Genomic DNA, 15075 nt, shown 5'->3' with positions numbered 1-15075 from the left:
AAGTCACCTGAATGCTGTAAGTAGTAGCCTAGCTTAGCTTAGCTGTCAAGTTGCCATGATGAAGCTGCTTTATCCGCCGTTTAAACAGTAACGTCACACATGATAAAAACGTGCACTTACTTTGCTTGGAAAATAGTTGCAAGCAAGCAACCAAATTGTTTTTTTAATATCTTTTTATTTTTATTTTATCCGAATAGTGAAAATAATGAGTAAAGTGGGAACATCTGGGCATAGCCGTGGGAACATGTTTCAAATGGGGGGTGCTGTGGGGATGACACCAGGGCCGGTTTTGACCAATTTGGCCCTAGGCAAGATTTTAGCTGGCAATGAAAAACCTCTACAAAAGACCAATACACTACAAACAGAGAAACGTATTGATATGGTGGGCAGCTTATATAAAAAGGCTTCAAATGTATTTAGTATTGCATGAACATGATTTAATTGGGGGGTGGACGTCACATCCTCTAGGGGGGTTCGGGGGTTCACCCGGGTTTTTACATTTTAAAGTAAAATGCTTCAATCTGGTGCACTTTGAGCGCCCAAACTAGAGACTGATCTAGGAGATACAACTCTAAAAACACCCATATGAAAAAGATCAGTTTGCATTTTAATAATCAAATAAGTATGGGAACATAACCAATAACCTACCATAGTCAATAACAAATAAATGTAGGCTAACTTGTTTTATTTTTGTGGTTCATTTATATCTTATTTTATCAGTTAACATTTATTTATTTATGCATATTTTTAAATATCTCCAGTTTTAAACAATATTTTTGGTTTACTGTCCTATAGTATACATTGGAATGATTTGAAACCTGTTTTTATTTATCCTAATAATTATAAAGGAGTGCCTTGGAAATATTTGTTTACATAAATTGTGATCAAAACGTTTGAGACCCACTGAGATAATTTAGACTAAAGTGAACTATCTAAACCAGGGATGGGCAACTTTGATGGTGGTGGGGGCCACATCATTGATGTACTGGCCACCAGGGGGCCGCAGATTAACTTGGAACACACACACACAAAAATTCCATGTGTTGTATGTAATTATTAACAAATATACTAAGTCTGACGTCTTCATTGACATTTTACAATCTTTCAGGGAACATCCTCTAATAAGCTCACTAAACAAATATCAGTTCACAGAAATGTTATTTCATTTTTACAAGTGGCATGTTTGTATTGAACAGGTTATTAAACAGTTTAATAAAACTATTTTAAACTATTCGAAAGCGCGGAAAATGTGTGTGTATTGAGATTAACCATTAAGATGACATACACATGAAGTCATGAGCACTAACCCAGACATTAGTTGTCTAACTTGAACCAAAAACACTTGTAGCCAGTCTCTGCATTCCCCTTATTCCACAATAAGGGGAATGTCAACACAGACACCTGTCAGCCCGCACTCTGCTGTTCCTCAGCAACACTCACCCTCCCTCCCGCTGAAATTATGAATGAAAAGCGTAGTAAGATAACACGGCAGGGTCCGTGAAAGTTTGTTTTCATCTGATTTCAAATAAACAAAGTCTTGGTTTTAAGAATATTAAACTTGTTTTGCCAAATTCAGATGATAAATACAACTTTTAAACTTGTAAAGGCATAGTTACAACTTAACGTCACAGCAGGCATAACAACAGCCGGTGTTTCTTGTGAGGGTTTCCCCGGGAAACAAACACAATACACACAAATGCGTGTCAGATTATTTTGCAGTATTTGAAATCATGTACGCAGCTCGCGACGTAACTAGGAGTCTAGTGGACGGTATCAGTACTACAAGTAAAACAAAAATTTTTTTTAATTACGTTGTTTATTAATTAATCTGAGGGCCGAAAAAAAGAGGAGGTGGGGGCCGCATGCGGCCCGCGGGCCGCCATTTGCCCATCCCTGATCTAAACACTCAAGAGTCCTTTACCTCACTGTGCCTCTCAGTCTGAAAGGAGAGCCCTCCCTCCACATTATTGTAGAAACAGCTTCTTATATCCGTTAGTGCAGCAGAAGCTAACAACATTCCCCGCCGGTACCGGTGCACCCCCTCTCTCTATCTATCTATCTATCTATCTATCTATCTATCTCTCTCTCTCTCTCTCTCTCTCTCTCTCTCTCTCTCTCTCACGCTGGCTGTGAGCTGCGTGCGCCTGATAAGCCAACATCCCCCACTTTTATGGCGTTATATTTGTGCCTCTATCCTGAGCACGCAATGAAACATGTTGCGCATAGAAAATGCGATTGAGTGCACACTTGAACATTTTTGAGCACAGAGAAATATATTTTCTTTCATAAAACTCCTGCTCCGTGCGCAAGCAGACCGCTGCACGCGCTCTCTCTCCCCCGCTCGCTCGACCTCTCCACCCTGTGCGCGCTCATCTTTGCCTGTGCTCGCTCAAGTTGTCACAGCGTTACAAATGTGCCACAAAACCAACCAATCGGAGAACTCGAGAAGGTCAATTGTGATTGGCTGGTCGTCTCCAATCATATCTTCTATCTGAGATGAGAGAGGGATTTTCGGTTGCCATCAGGCTGTTGACGTTCTTATTACACATCCGTCGTTGACATTACAGGACATGACAGACTTGAATGAAGAGAAAAGCACACCACAGTGTCAGGTGAGTTATACATTTCTAGTTTTCTGATATCACGTTATTGTTTGCAATGCCTGAGTTTGCTAGCCGGCAACATAGCTATAGGGGTAGTTTAAGCAAACAGCTAACAAACCGTAGCCTACATGTACGCCATGAACCCTTCTGAGGTATTGATTACTTGCTGTAAGCATTAGAGGTGGTAGAATGACAAACATGTTTCTCTCTCTGTCACAATTTTGGGTTGACCAGAACCTGGACCAACTTCTGTTTCCTGTTCTACAATGGGCATAGAGCTTGCGTTAATTTTCAACCGGACAACTAAACAGATTAGGCTAGGACCGGATAAAGTTAGCAACACACGTTAACCATGAACAGCCTATTAATCCGTTCTCTTAATGTTTATTCCGTCCAACGTTGTGGAATTAGAGAGAAAGGGCTTCTTAACTTGCTTTTATCCGGGGTGGAGGGAGTTAAATATAACATTGGGGCGTGTGATTGTAGTGGGTGGAGGTGGTGAAATGAGGATATCCATTTTGGAGTTCAAGCTAGCATAATATAGTTAACGTTGCACACTAATAAGGAAGAGAGCTATTTTTGTGATACATTGCTATTGATATGGATTTAGAGTGGATATTTGAGACAAGTAAACAAAAACGTAATTTATGGGTGAGTGTTTTTAGCAGAGTCATATTATGTCCTTGTGATTCTGTTGATTATTACCTTTCTGTATTATGTTGCAGCTCAGCTGATTTTGGATTGATGGCAAAGGGAGAGGGACTTAAGTTAGAGTGAAAATACAAGGTAAGTTTAAAATAGGTCAGCCATTTCCCATCCTATAGGTTGCGAGATGTATCTAACCCTTTCTCCTGTCTTTGTCTCCCTCTCTCAGCACAAGAACCCCAGGGGGATTCAATGGAGCCTGAAGACCTGCAATGAAACCCTCACCCTGAGCCTGAGTCTCAATTCCCAGAGTTTTGCAAGCCTCTCCCTGTTCCTTATTTTTGATTAAAAAGACATTAAGCTTCCCAAGGGTGTGGTCTTCGTTTTGTGAAAAATATGATTACCTCACATATTTTGTTGCTGTTGTTGTCTTTAGTGATAGTTAAAAGGCTCCTGCTGAATTGAGCCAGCCATTCTTTCCTCCTCTCTGTGTCAGTGGGGAAGCCGTACATGTGTACTCCTTTCTATGAGTGATTGGAGCATCCCCCAGCTGCACAGCAAACCATGGGGGAGACTATATGCCAGGACAACACAGAGGAAAAGGCACAGACAAACTGCACGCATGCTATTGAATGTTTATTGAATTCCATTTATTTACATGGATGTTCCTAAAACAATACATTTAACATCATCATGCTGCTGCTGCTGCTGCTAGTGCTTTGACTCATTGTGCTGTCAGTTGACAATCATTGACGGTCTCCTGTCCTTTCTGAAAGTCATAAAGATTACATTAGTCATTTAGATGACTTATGTCCTCAATTACCAGAGGATTACTGAAACCACCATGAATTAAAGAAATGGTAGAAATGATTCTAATCAGAATTTTGAAACCTTCCTTCCCTCCCTCTAAATATATCAATAAGGATGTGATGTTCTTGACTCATAAAAGTGTAAGAAGATAATATTTGTTTTAAAGAATTAAAAGCAATAAACAGGAACAGGCTCTGTAACCAAGGCAACGTTAGCCTAACATGTATGTTAACAGGTAAGATAGCTGTTCACACTATCCATGTATATTTTCTACTTTTTGCATTGCTATGTTATTTCTATTTAAGATGTTTACATTTTCGATTGTTTAATTCTAGTCTTTTAACTGTCTAATGTACAATGCCTTGTCTTTTGCTGCTGCCGCGTTAACATTTCCCCAATTGGTATCAATAAAGTACTTCTTATTTTGTCTTAATCCTCAAATATTAGCACATTTTACTTAAAAAAAACAAAAACACATTGATGTAACTACATACACATATCGATATGTTGTATACATATTGTAAATCAAAACCTTTATTGACCAATAACTACCAAAAATTGCATTTCTATCCTGTTATTAATGCATTCAAATCGTGATTCAAATGGCCCGCCACAAACTTCCGGGAACTTTCTGAGTCTCTCTGAACCACGTGACAATCAAGCATTTTGGACTTCCGCTGTCGCAACTCTTCTCTCTACATGGTGCTGGACCAGCCAATCAGAATTGATCTTCTCGAGTTCTCCGATTGGTTGGTTTCGTGGCACATTTGTAACGCTGTGACAACTTGAGCGAGCAGGCAGGCAAAGCTGAGCGCGCACAGGGTGGAGAGGTCGAGCGAGCGAGGGAAAGAGAGCGCGTGCAGCGGTCTGCTTGCGCACGAAGCAGGAGTTTTATGAGAGAAAATATATTTCTCTGTGCTCAAAAATGTTCAAGTGTGCGCTCAATCGCATTTTCTAGGCTCAACATGTTTCATTGCGTGCTCAGGATAGAGGCACAAATATAACGCCATACACTTTCACCACTTACAGCGCCCATCGTACGGGGCAAATGGAAAATGTAACCGGGGTGAAAAGGGTGTTATCTTTACTTAATTATGAATGTTGTTACATCAAGGCTGAAAATTCATTTTTTTTGTATTATATTTGTATTTAATCTTATGGAAGTGCAGATCCCCTGTCCTCCACCAGGGGGTGCTGCAGCACCCTCAGCACCCCTACTTCCCACGGCCCTGCATCTGGAGCTAAGGCAATGGCATAAAGTTGAGTAGCTCAGCCTAATAATAACTTGTGCAACGCATCCCAGCCATCAACATCCTCAACAATACAGCAGACCCTACAGTTACCCTACAGAGGACACATTTTGTTTTAATGTTTGCAAGTACTGAGACAATAAATAAATATAAATCGTAATAGTATGCTCTTTCTGCGCTTCTGCTGAACAGCGTGTTGTCAGGTGTCTCGGATTCGGAGCGTGTTATGAAACATTTTTGAAATTTTTTTTATTTCAAAATGTTTTTATAAAAAAATGATACAAATCTCTCCGCACCGAATATTCGAGTATTCGCTGCTGATTACTACCGAATATCCGGAGCCCAAAAAATGATATTCGGGACAGCCCTACCTGGTACACACCTCTCGTATATGTGCAAGGCATAGCTTACTGCAGTGCAAGATTCTGCACAGAGTACATTACACTAACGCTAAGCTGGCCAGGATATACCCTGACTGTCTGACACTAGATGTAAACAATCTCCGGCTGACTACATGCACATGTTTTGGTCATGCCCTAAACTATCGGAGTTCTGGTCTGCAATATTTGATTCACTTAAGGAGGTCTTAGGTGAGACAGTGGACCCTAGCCCCCTCACTGCCCTTTTCGGAATTCCTCTGATGCCCAATGCACCCATTACCTCACAACAAGTTATTGCATTCACCACTCTGCTTGCCAGGAGGCTTATTCTCCTTAAATGGATGCATTCCTCCCCTCCCACCCATAATAGATGGATTCATGAAATCCTGTATTGCGTCAGGCTTGAGAGAATTAGGTTCTCCCTTAGGGGCACCCTGACGACATTCCATGATACCTGGCAGCCTTTTCTGGACCACATTGACACCCTTACTATTGGTGAAGAACCCAATACTTAATTCTCAGCAGAGCATCCCCCCCCCCCTTTTTCTTTGAAATACTATTTAATATTCACCCTTTATTTAGTTTTGTTTTTATTTCCTTGCGGCCCCCCCCCCCCCCCCCCCTTGTATGTTTGTGTGAATGAGATTGCGGGGTATTGGGGTTCGTGTTTATTTGTCAACTGTACTAGGAAAACACAATATTTTACATGTAATGTCTTGAAAGTGTCTGTTTGATATCTGTGCGAAAACTAATAAAAAGATTTATAAAAAAAAAAGTATATTTAAGTATACAAGCAATACCCCTAACACTGTTAAGTGCCGAGCAGAAAAGAGTCTTTCTGTCACTCACATGCAGCAGAGCGCTGGCTGTGTATGTCACCAGGATGGCAGGAAAAGTCCCCAGTTTCATGGCGTTTTTAAAGGCATCTGAAAACATGGATCATTACGCATTAAACACAACATCCTGAGGTTATAATGTACAGTATCTTTCATAAAACATGTTAATACAAAATGAGTGATGATCAATGTGCTTGTTTTTGTCTAAAACCATAAGGTTTTAAATGTATTATAATGTACAGTATGTATGACCAAAAAAAAGAGAAAAGCCTCACAGAGTAGCTGGAAGCAGATAATATTAGGATTACTGCTAATTAAGAAACTGAAACCATGAACTGATTTTCTAAATGGTTGCTTAAATGTTTTCTTCCGATTGATCAAGTTATGCAGCTATAAATATGACACTGTGTTGTGTACGTAAAAGGGAAGACATCTGATAGGAGCAACAGAGGAAAGGTGACAGTCTATTTGCAGCTCATAGAGTCCTATTGTGAACCGAAATGTTGAGCACCCCAACGTTTTATGTTAGAAATGTATAGTAGGGTCCCCAGCTCATAAAAACTACTGAATGCTAACTTACATATGTCGGGCAATTTGCACAATTAGCTTAAGTTGCGTAATTAACATTATAGCTTACAGGACTGTCTCAGAAAATTAGAATATTGTGATAAAGTTCTTTATTTTCTGTAATGCAATTAAAAAAACAAAAATGTCATACATTCTGGATTCATTACAAATCAACTGAAATATTGCAAGCCTTTTATTATTTTAATATTGCTGATTATGGCATACAGCTTAAGAAAACTCAAATATCCTATCTCTAAATATTAGAATATCATGAAAAAGTATACTAGTAGGGTGTTCAACGAATCACTTGAATCGTCTAATTAACTCGAAACACCTGCAAGGGTTTCCTGAACCTTTGATAAACACTCAGCTTGGTTCAGTAAACTAAATCACAAGTATGGGGAAGACTGCTGATCTGACTGCTGTCCAGAGGACCGTCATTGACACCCTCCATCAGGAGGGTAAGACACAAAAAGAAATTTCTCAAAGAGCAAGCTGTTCACAGAGTGCAGTTTCAAAGCACATCCACAAAAAGTCTGTTGGAAGGGGGAAATGTGGCAGGAAACGCTGCACAACCAAGAGAGATGACCGCAGCCTTAACAGCATTGTGAAGAAGAGTCGCTTCCAGAATTTGGGGGAGCTTCAAAGACAGTGGACTGAAGCTGGAGTCCAGGTATCAAAAGTTACTGTTCACAGACGTGTCCGGGAAATGGGCTACAATAGCCGTATTCCCATGGTCAAGCCACTTCTGAACTCAAGACAACGGAAGAGGCGTCTGACTTGGGCTAAGGAAAAGAAGCACTGGACAGTTGCACAGTGGTCCAAAGTCCTCTTTTCAGACGAAAGCAAGTTTTGTATTTCATTTGGAAGTCAAGGCGCCAGAGTCTGGAGAAAGGCTGGAGAGGAACAAAATCCAAGTTGCTTGAAATCCAGTGTGAAGTTCCCACAGTCAGCGATGGTTTGGGGAGCCATGTCAGCTGCTGGTGTTGGTCCACTGTGTTTCATCAAGCCCAGAGTAAATGCAGCTGTGTACCAAGAGATTTTAGAGCACTACATGCTTCCGTCTGCTGAAAAGCTCTATGGAGATGAGGAATTCATTTTCCAGCATGATCTGGCACCTGCCCACAGTGCCAAAACCACCAGTAACTGGTGTACTGACCATGGCATTACTGTCCTCCATTGGCCTGCAAATTCCCCTGACCTGAACCCCATAGAGAATATGTGGGGTATTGTGAAGAAGAAGCTGAAAGACACCAGACCCAACAATGCTAATGAGCTAAAGGCCGCTATTGAAGCATCCTGGGCATCCATAACACCTCAGCAATGCCACAGGCTGATTGCCTCCATGCCACGCCGCATTGATGCAGTAATCCGTGCAAAAGGATTCCCAACCAAGTACTGAGTGCATTAATGGACATTTTCAAATGTTTGATTGTGTTTTGCTGTTATAAATCTTTTTTTTTTACTTGGTCTGAGGAACTATTCTAATTTTTTGAGATAGGATTTTTGAGTTTTCTTAAGCTGTATGCCATAATCAGCAATATTAAAATAATAAAAGGCTTGCAATATTTCAGTTGATTTGTAATGAATCCAGAATGTATGACATTTTTGTTTTTTTAATTGCATTACAGAAAATAAAGAACTTTATCACAATATTCTAATTTTCTGAGACAGTCCTGTATGTCCACAATAGTAAGTAAATGGTCTGACCGATTGTGGTTTTGGAGATAGCGGAATGCATTTCGGACATTTTCAGGATCTGAAATGGCAGTTAGCATCGGGCAGTTTTTATGTGCTGGGGACCCTACTATACATTTCCAATATAAAACGTTGGGGTACTCAACATTTCCAGGTTCACACTGCTAGCAACTAGACTAAAAGGGGGATCATCCTCTGGGGACCATGACTGTCTGTCAAAGGTTTCCCCTCCATGGATCAGTGAGTGACGTTAGCCTCCAGCAGGTTTTGTGTGGGGCAGCAGGACTGAATCTTTCTGAAGATGTACGCACTTACAGGTTTTCAACCATCGAGACATGGGAATGTTCCAGGAAGTCACCACCAGCACCATGGAGCGGGGCATCTCCACACGGAGAGGCTTCACCACACTCATGTCCCTGCACAATAAGCACAGAGACACATTTCATGAACAGTAACTCATAATTTCACTCTTCTTCTACCGCACTAAATGGACCAATCGCATACCGCCAACTTCAGTCAAGAGGAATACGACATTATAACAGAGACCTATAAAGGAAAATATATATAAATACACAGCACAAAAGCATCACTTATGCATTATTAGAAAACATTTATCAACTAATTCATATGGAAAGGGAATCCAAACATGTAATATTATTAAGAAATACAGGTTTTGTTTCTGAAAGACTGCAAAAAAGGTGTGAACTTTGTAGTGAATTATTGGTGACTTCAGCATCATTATTACAGAAGATGTTGGAATCCTGCAGGACAGACCAGCAAGTCAATTACTATTATCAATAAATAAAGGTTCTCGTTAGCACAGGTTTGGCCGCTGAATATCTTACAATGTGTCTGATGAACAGGTCTACCTCTACAGTGCAGTTCCCCCCTGCTCAGCTCTTACCATCTGATGTTGTCCTTCTCTTCAGTGGCCCCCACTCCAGCCAGCATGCTGGTGCCTTCACTGAGGTGACCCACAAAGTAGTTACTGAAGTGGAAGGACACTGCGTTCTCATACGCATGCAGCCACCTGTTCACAAACACAAAGACACACATTACCGTTACTCAAACACGGTTATCACTTTCACTTAGACTTCCTGTAAGAGGACATCTCAACCCCCTTTGAGTGTAACTTCAGTACTTCCTTATGAACAGATAACTTAAAAAAGGCACTAAAGTAATCTGATAATCCAACACAGGTGACAAAATTGCATCTTCACCGGTTTGGTCTCAGAATGTTTCATACTTGGGGCATACGATGACATCTGATCCATCTTCATCTAATGATGAAGCCCATGAGAGACATGGTAGCTGATGAAGTGAGTGAGTGAGCGAGTGAGCTGACCCTGAGACCAGGATGTTTTGTCTAAAGGCCCTGACACTCCAGGCCGAAATCGGCCGTTTAGTTAGTCGGACGACGAAGCGTGCCCTGTCGCCCAAACTCAAATTTGGTGTGTCCCGCACCGTCGGCCGTGACACGCCTTATTTGGCCTTTCATGGCCGACGCATGGCCGATTCAACATGTTGAATTGGCTGTTCAGCTAGGGAATCAGTGCATGAGAAGCGAAACGGAAGTGAGGGACGTAAACAAACGCTTTAAGAAGGCACGAAGAATGTCTTCCGCAAGCAACACTCCAATGGCTGATAGCTCCAGTACCGCACAAGACATGTTTTCGATGGACGAGAGTGAAAATGGAATGCACACGCTATTTGTTGTTTGTTTATATCACGGAGTCTCTTCTTCTTCTCTGTCTTCCGGTTGTTGCCTCTTTTGAATGACGAATACACACTATCGCCGCCTGCTGGTAAGGAGAGTTATTGCCACTCACGCATGCGCAGTTCGTACGTGCAACTTGGCCGTCGGCTAAAGCCTTTGCGGTGTGTTCCAGTGCGACTGTTGGCCAAGAAGCAGGAGACGTGAGGCGACACAACAGTCGTGTTCCGTCGGGACGTGTTCTTTGGTGTCAGTTTGGTGTGTCAGGGCCTTAAGGAATAGTTAACTGAGGCCCCGTTTACATGGAGACGGTTCGTATAGACCAGTTGTTCTCAAACTTTTTTCAATAATGTACACCCTTTGAAAAAACAAATTCAGCCAAGTACCCCCTGATCAGCGCAAAAACTATTTGTTAGGGGGAAAATGCCTGTATAAAGAGGTACAGTACAGTGCTGCACCATCAGTGTGATTTATTAAAAAAACATGAGAAACACTTAAATGCTACATTTCAAATGTTTACAATCCATCACTAAATTCATGGCAAACCAATTTCAAAATCATGCAATAACGCTAAGACGACATTAGTTGCATTGAACTGATCTTTTTAACAAGTTGTACTTACCATTTAGTGAGAGACATGGGCTTGTGCTTCACTGAGGATCTTCGTCATTGTGACAGGAAGGCAACTGCAGTTATTACACTTTGCGTTTTTAAATATGTGTAACTGTTAATATAAAACCCACACTGCTCAAACTTCGTTACTTTTCCTAAAATTAGTATATTTATTTATTTTGGGGCGTGGGGAATGAAGAGAACAAAAATATGAGCATTTTATGAGCTTGGGATTTTGACCCCTCGTATAAACAAATGCATAATGCTGCGCTATACTTTGCGGCCGTTGCCAAGCAACGCTTATTGTTTAGGTCCTTTGACACGCAGGCAGTCATATAATTAACTAGAACTAGCTAGATCTGATGGATTTGGACATAAACGCGAGTGAAGTATAACCGGACGTGAGAGAAAGAGATCAGAGATCAGATCAGCTGCTGCTGACGGAGAACACGCAGCGCTGCATGATCACAGCTTCCCCGCAGTGACGGACTGTTGAGCGGAGCAAAATACACTAAGAGTTAGACCTAACACACTTAGCTAGTTTATCCACTCTGGAACTAGCTAAACTAGTTATAAATATATTTATTCTTTACTGTCGGGTCACTTATTAGAGGTTCAGCGAGCTGCACGAGACTGACGGGCTGTCAGGAGAGGGAGAGGAAAAGAGTACCCCGTTTATTTTTCCCATTTTATTATCCAGAATTACTGTAAACTTTTGAATAAAGTAGTTAATCTACTCTTAGTAGTTTGTTTAAATGCATTACTTATGTTGTTTTTTTCATTAATATAAAATAAATCTCACGTACCCCCTGCAGTACTCCAACGTACCCCTAGGGGTCCGCGTACCCTCATTTGAGAACCACTGGTATAGACCGTTCGTCCACACGAGGCCGTAACGGAACCGCGGAAACGGACCCCTCAAACGATGACGGGTCCCAAGGTGGGTAGATCTGCGGACGGAACGGTCTGGGGGGTCAAACGGCTCCATGTGTACGCCCTATTCGCCATAGCCCCGCCTCTCCCCACCTCTCCTGCTCACCCCCGTGTCACCCGCGTCATTGCTGATGTGTTTTGCCAACAACTGAGTGTTTCGAGCCAGGTCCCGGTATCTCGCAGGGCAGTGCACCCAGCAGGAGCCTCCAGCTAGATTTGATCGATATGGACATAAACGCGAGTGAAGTCTTATCGGACAGGAGAGAGAGATCAGAGATCAGCTGCTGCTGACGGAGACACGCAGCTCGTCATGACAACCTGCAGCTCCGCCCGCTGTGATGGAGCGATGAGCGGAGCAAAACACACACTTCAAGTTAGATCATCACCCTTAGCTATTTTAGTTACCTCTCAAACTACCTAAACTAGTTATAAATATGTTTATTTTTACTGTCGGGTCACTCATTACTGGATCAGCTGCTGCATGAGACCACGGATACTGACGGGCTGTCAGGAGAGGGGGAGGAAAAGAGAGGCTCCGTTTATTATTATTATATTATTATATAGAATCGTTATCAATTTGTTTTAAAGCTCAATAAATAACAAAGAAGACCTTTGACCGGCACTTTTCTAAACGGACATGTTGACCGGCGAAAAAAACAGAAGGGCAACCATGGCTACCATGCTTGGGAGGTCTTCTTCGCTGCTTTTGGTGTATTTTGTGCCGGGCCACTTACAGGCCCGGCATATGTACTACAGCGTCTCCAGCGGTCTCGTGTGGAAGGACAAGTTTATTGAGCCGATTGCCTGTGAACAGAATACTTTTTTGATATCGAATTCGGTTCATTTTCATCTCCATGTAAATAGGGCCTAAAACACCTTACTACTGATAACTACCAAGCACAGGACTCTTGTTTGAGTTTTTGTCATTACAAACATTTGATCTGTGAGCTTTGTTACACACGACATGTCTATCTGTTTTGGTTTGGTTCAAAAGTGAAAAGTCTAAAGGTCCAGACCAGAAGAGGTAGGTATGATAGAGAGACCGACTGACCTTTGAGTGGTTAAACATGTGCTGACAATGGAAGCATTTATCCATTATCCAATGCCACATTTTTTGTATTAACACACTTCAGTTGTTCTATGGAAGCCTGTGGGAAATCAGCAAACTCTAACCCTGAAAACAATTCTTACCTTTCTCAAATGTATCTTGGAAGCAGGGAGAGAAAGACAGAAAGCATGTTCACAAACCAGTGTATTGTATTGACTCAATGTCTTAGTTGAGGAGGATAAAGATCTTTTTAAAGGTGCCTTACTTCTGTGTGATTGTGTTTCCATGGATGGGGATGAACAGAGGGAAGAGGTAGGGGGCGACGCAGGTGGAGACCAGCAGGCAGACCTGACTCTTCAGGAGGCAGAGGGAGGAGCTGCCCAGCCAGCGCCAGCTCTGAGGAACAGACCGGGCGGTCAAATGTCAGTTTATCTTAGGAACCTTCCTAACGGAGTGAAATTACCTGGAAGTACCCCAGTGGCCGCCATGATAAGAGCTGTTTGAACTCTCTTGTCTAGATGATAGGAAAAAGGAGCTTTGAAACTTCCTTTATAACCTCCTTTAGCTTTGGAAACACTGGACCTTCCTTTACGAAAGGAAATGCTGTCCCACAATGCCTTGCGGATGCAACATTTATCGTGACTTTGTTTTGAACATGAATTTTTCACTGTAAAATAAATAATAAGTCAACATTTCAGTGTTTACTGAGCGGAATGGGGTGAGCCACAATAAGCTTCACTTTACTTTTTTTATTTAAGTTCAGATCTTGGTAATAAAGAGTGTATTTTTCACTGTTGTCCATGTTCATAAAAGCGGCATAAAACCCATTATAACACACGGTGCAAAGTCTTTATGTGCTCTTACAGTAGTCCTCTGTACAGACAACTGTAGTTTCCCCACAGCAGACGCACATTAATAACTTCCTTTTGCGCATCATGAATACGTCGGATAGTGTCAGTGCAGTCGGATTCTCAAAGCACTCTATTCCTGAGTCCTGACGTTTCTCACAGAGGTCAAGGAATAGTGGTTAGGAAAAGATGATAGGAGCTGATTTTAGGACAATTCGACCGCAACCACACTCAACACCACAGCACTGAGCATGGAGAGCACCGTGCACACAGCTGGACAGATGTACTCACCAGCTTTTTGCCCTCAATGGCGTTCTGATAAGTGGAGAAGCTTATCCAAGGGCCGAACACTACAGTGCCCACAAAGAGAACGTAGCCCAGGAACTGAGCTGGGGAGGGCAGGCAGCTCACGGCCCCCCTGTCCAGGTCAAAGGCCAGAGAGATGGCCTTCATGGCCACCACCATCTGAGAGCCTGAAACACAAACATACACATTTTCGATTACCATTACATTTAGAAAAAAGTAACCAGATTACGGTTACCTTTTTTTTAGAATAGAGATTACTAGCAGGATAGCAGTGTTACAACACATTTTGAACTAAAGATAGATATATTATAGGTAGACGTTAGGCTTGGGTGGTATGACGGTATTACGGTATACCAGGGTATTTCGAAATCCCGTCGGTATGATTTTCAATACCGTGACGTCACAGACTGTGCGCCAAATCACAGATGCGTTTCATTCTATTACACTGACACGGAGTTTTGACAGGGACGACATTGGTTGTAATGCACAGCACGCGCCAGCAGAGGGCAGGGGAGGGCAGTCCGTCTTTCCCGCTCTCAGAGCTCAGCACAGAGCTGAGCTGAGCGAGATAGCGGCAGCATTTGCCGGCCCCGAACTCGGACAACTAGTAAAAAAGAAAAATGCCTCTGCGCCTGTTTGGGACTATTTTGGGTTTACTCGTCGCCAGTGACTTCATCCAGCACAACGAGAGACAGAGGCACTTCTTTGGGAATGTTTAAGACGGGGTGAGTGAGTGTTGAAATTTTTTAATCCTATGCAACTGGTTGATGGTTTTGTAGTCGAGGTCGGACGGTTTAAAAACGAAAGCATTTACGTGCTAAACAT

At 42.1% G+C, this 15075-nt stretch overlaps 1 protein-coding gene across 3 annotated transcripts in view; it reads right to left on the bottom strand.

The window, feature by feature from the left end:
- porcnl (porcupine O-acyltransferase like) overlaps window positions 1–15075 on the bottom strand; it is a 41748-nt gene that overhangs the window by 10675 nt on the left and 15998 nt on the right. For all 3 annotated transcript variants that reach the window (XM_079675483.1, XM_079675484.1, XM_079675485.1), the window contains exons 5-9: window positions 14236–14417; window positions 13362–13492; window positions 9694–9819; window positions 9105–9205; window positions 6538–6614 (exon numbers count right to left, since the gene is read on the bottom strand). In XM_079675483.1, the coding sequence (XP_079531609.1) occupies window positions 6538–6614; window positions 9105–9205; window positions 9694–9819; window positions 13362–13492; window positions 14236–14417 (617 nt within the window). The remainder of the gene's footprint in view (window positions 1–6537; window positions 6615–9104; window positions 9206–9693; window positions 9820–13361; window positions 13493–14235; window positions 14418–15075) is intronic.

The sequence above is a fragment of the Notothenia rossii genome, assembly GCF_949606895.1.
Source record: "Notothenia rossii genome assembly, chromosome: 4".
Classification (NCBI taxonomy): Eukaryota; Metazoa; Chordata; class Actinopteri; order Perciformes; family Nototheniidae; genus Notothenia; species Notothenia rossii.
This window is presented reverse-complemented; position numbering and strand designations above follow the sequence as displayed.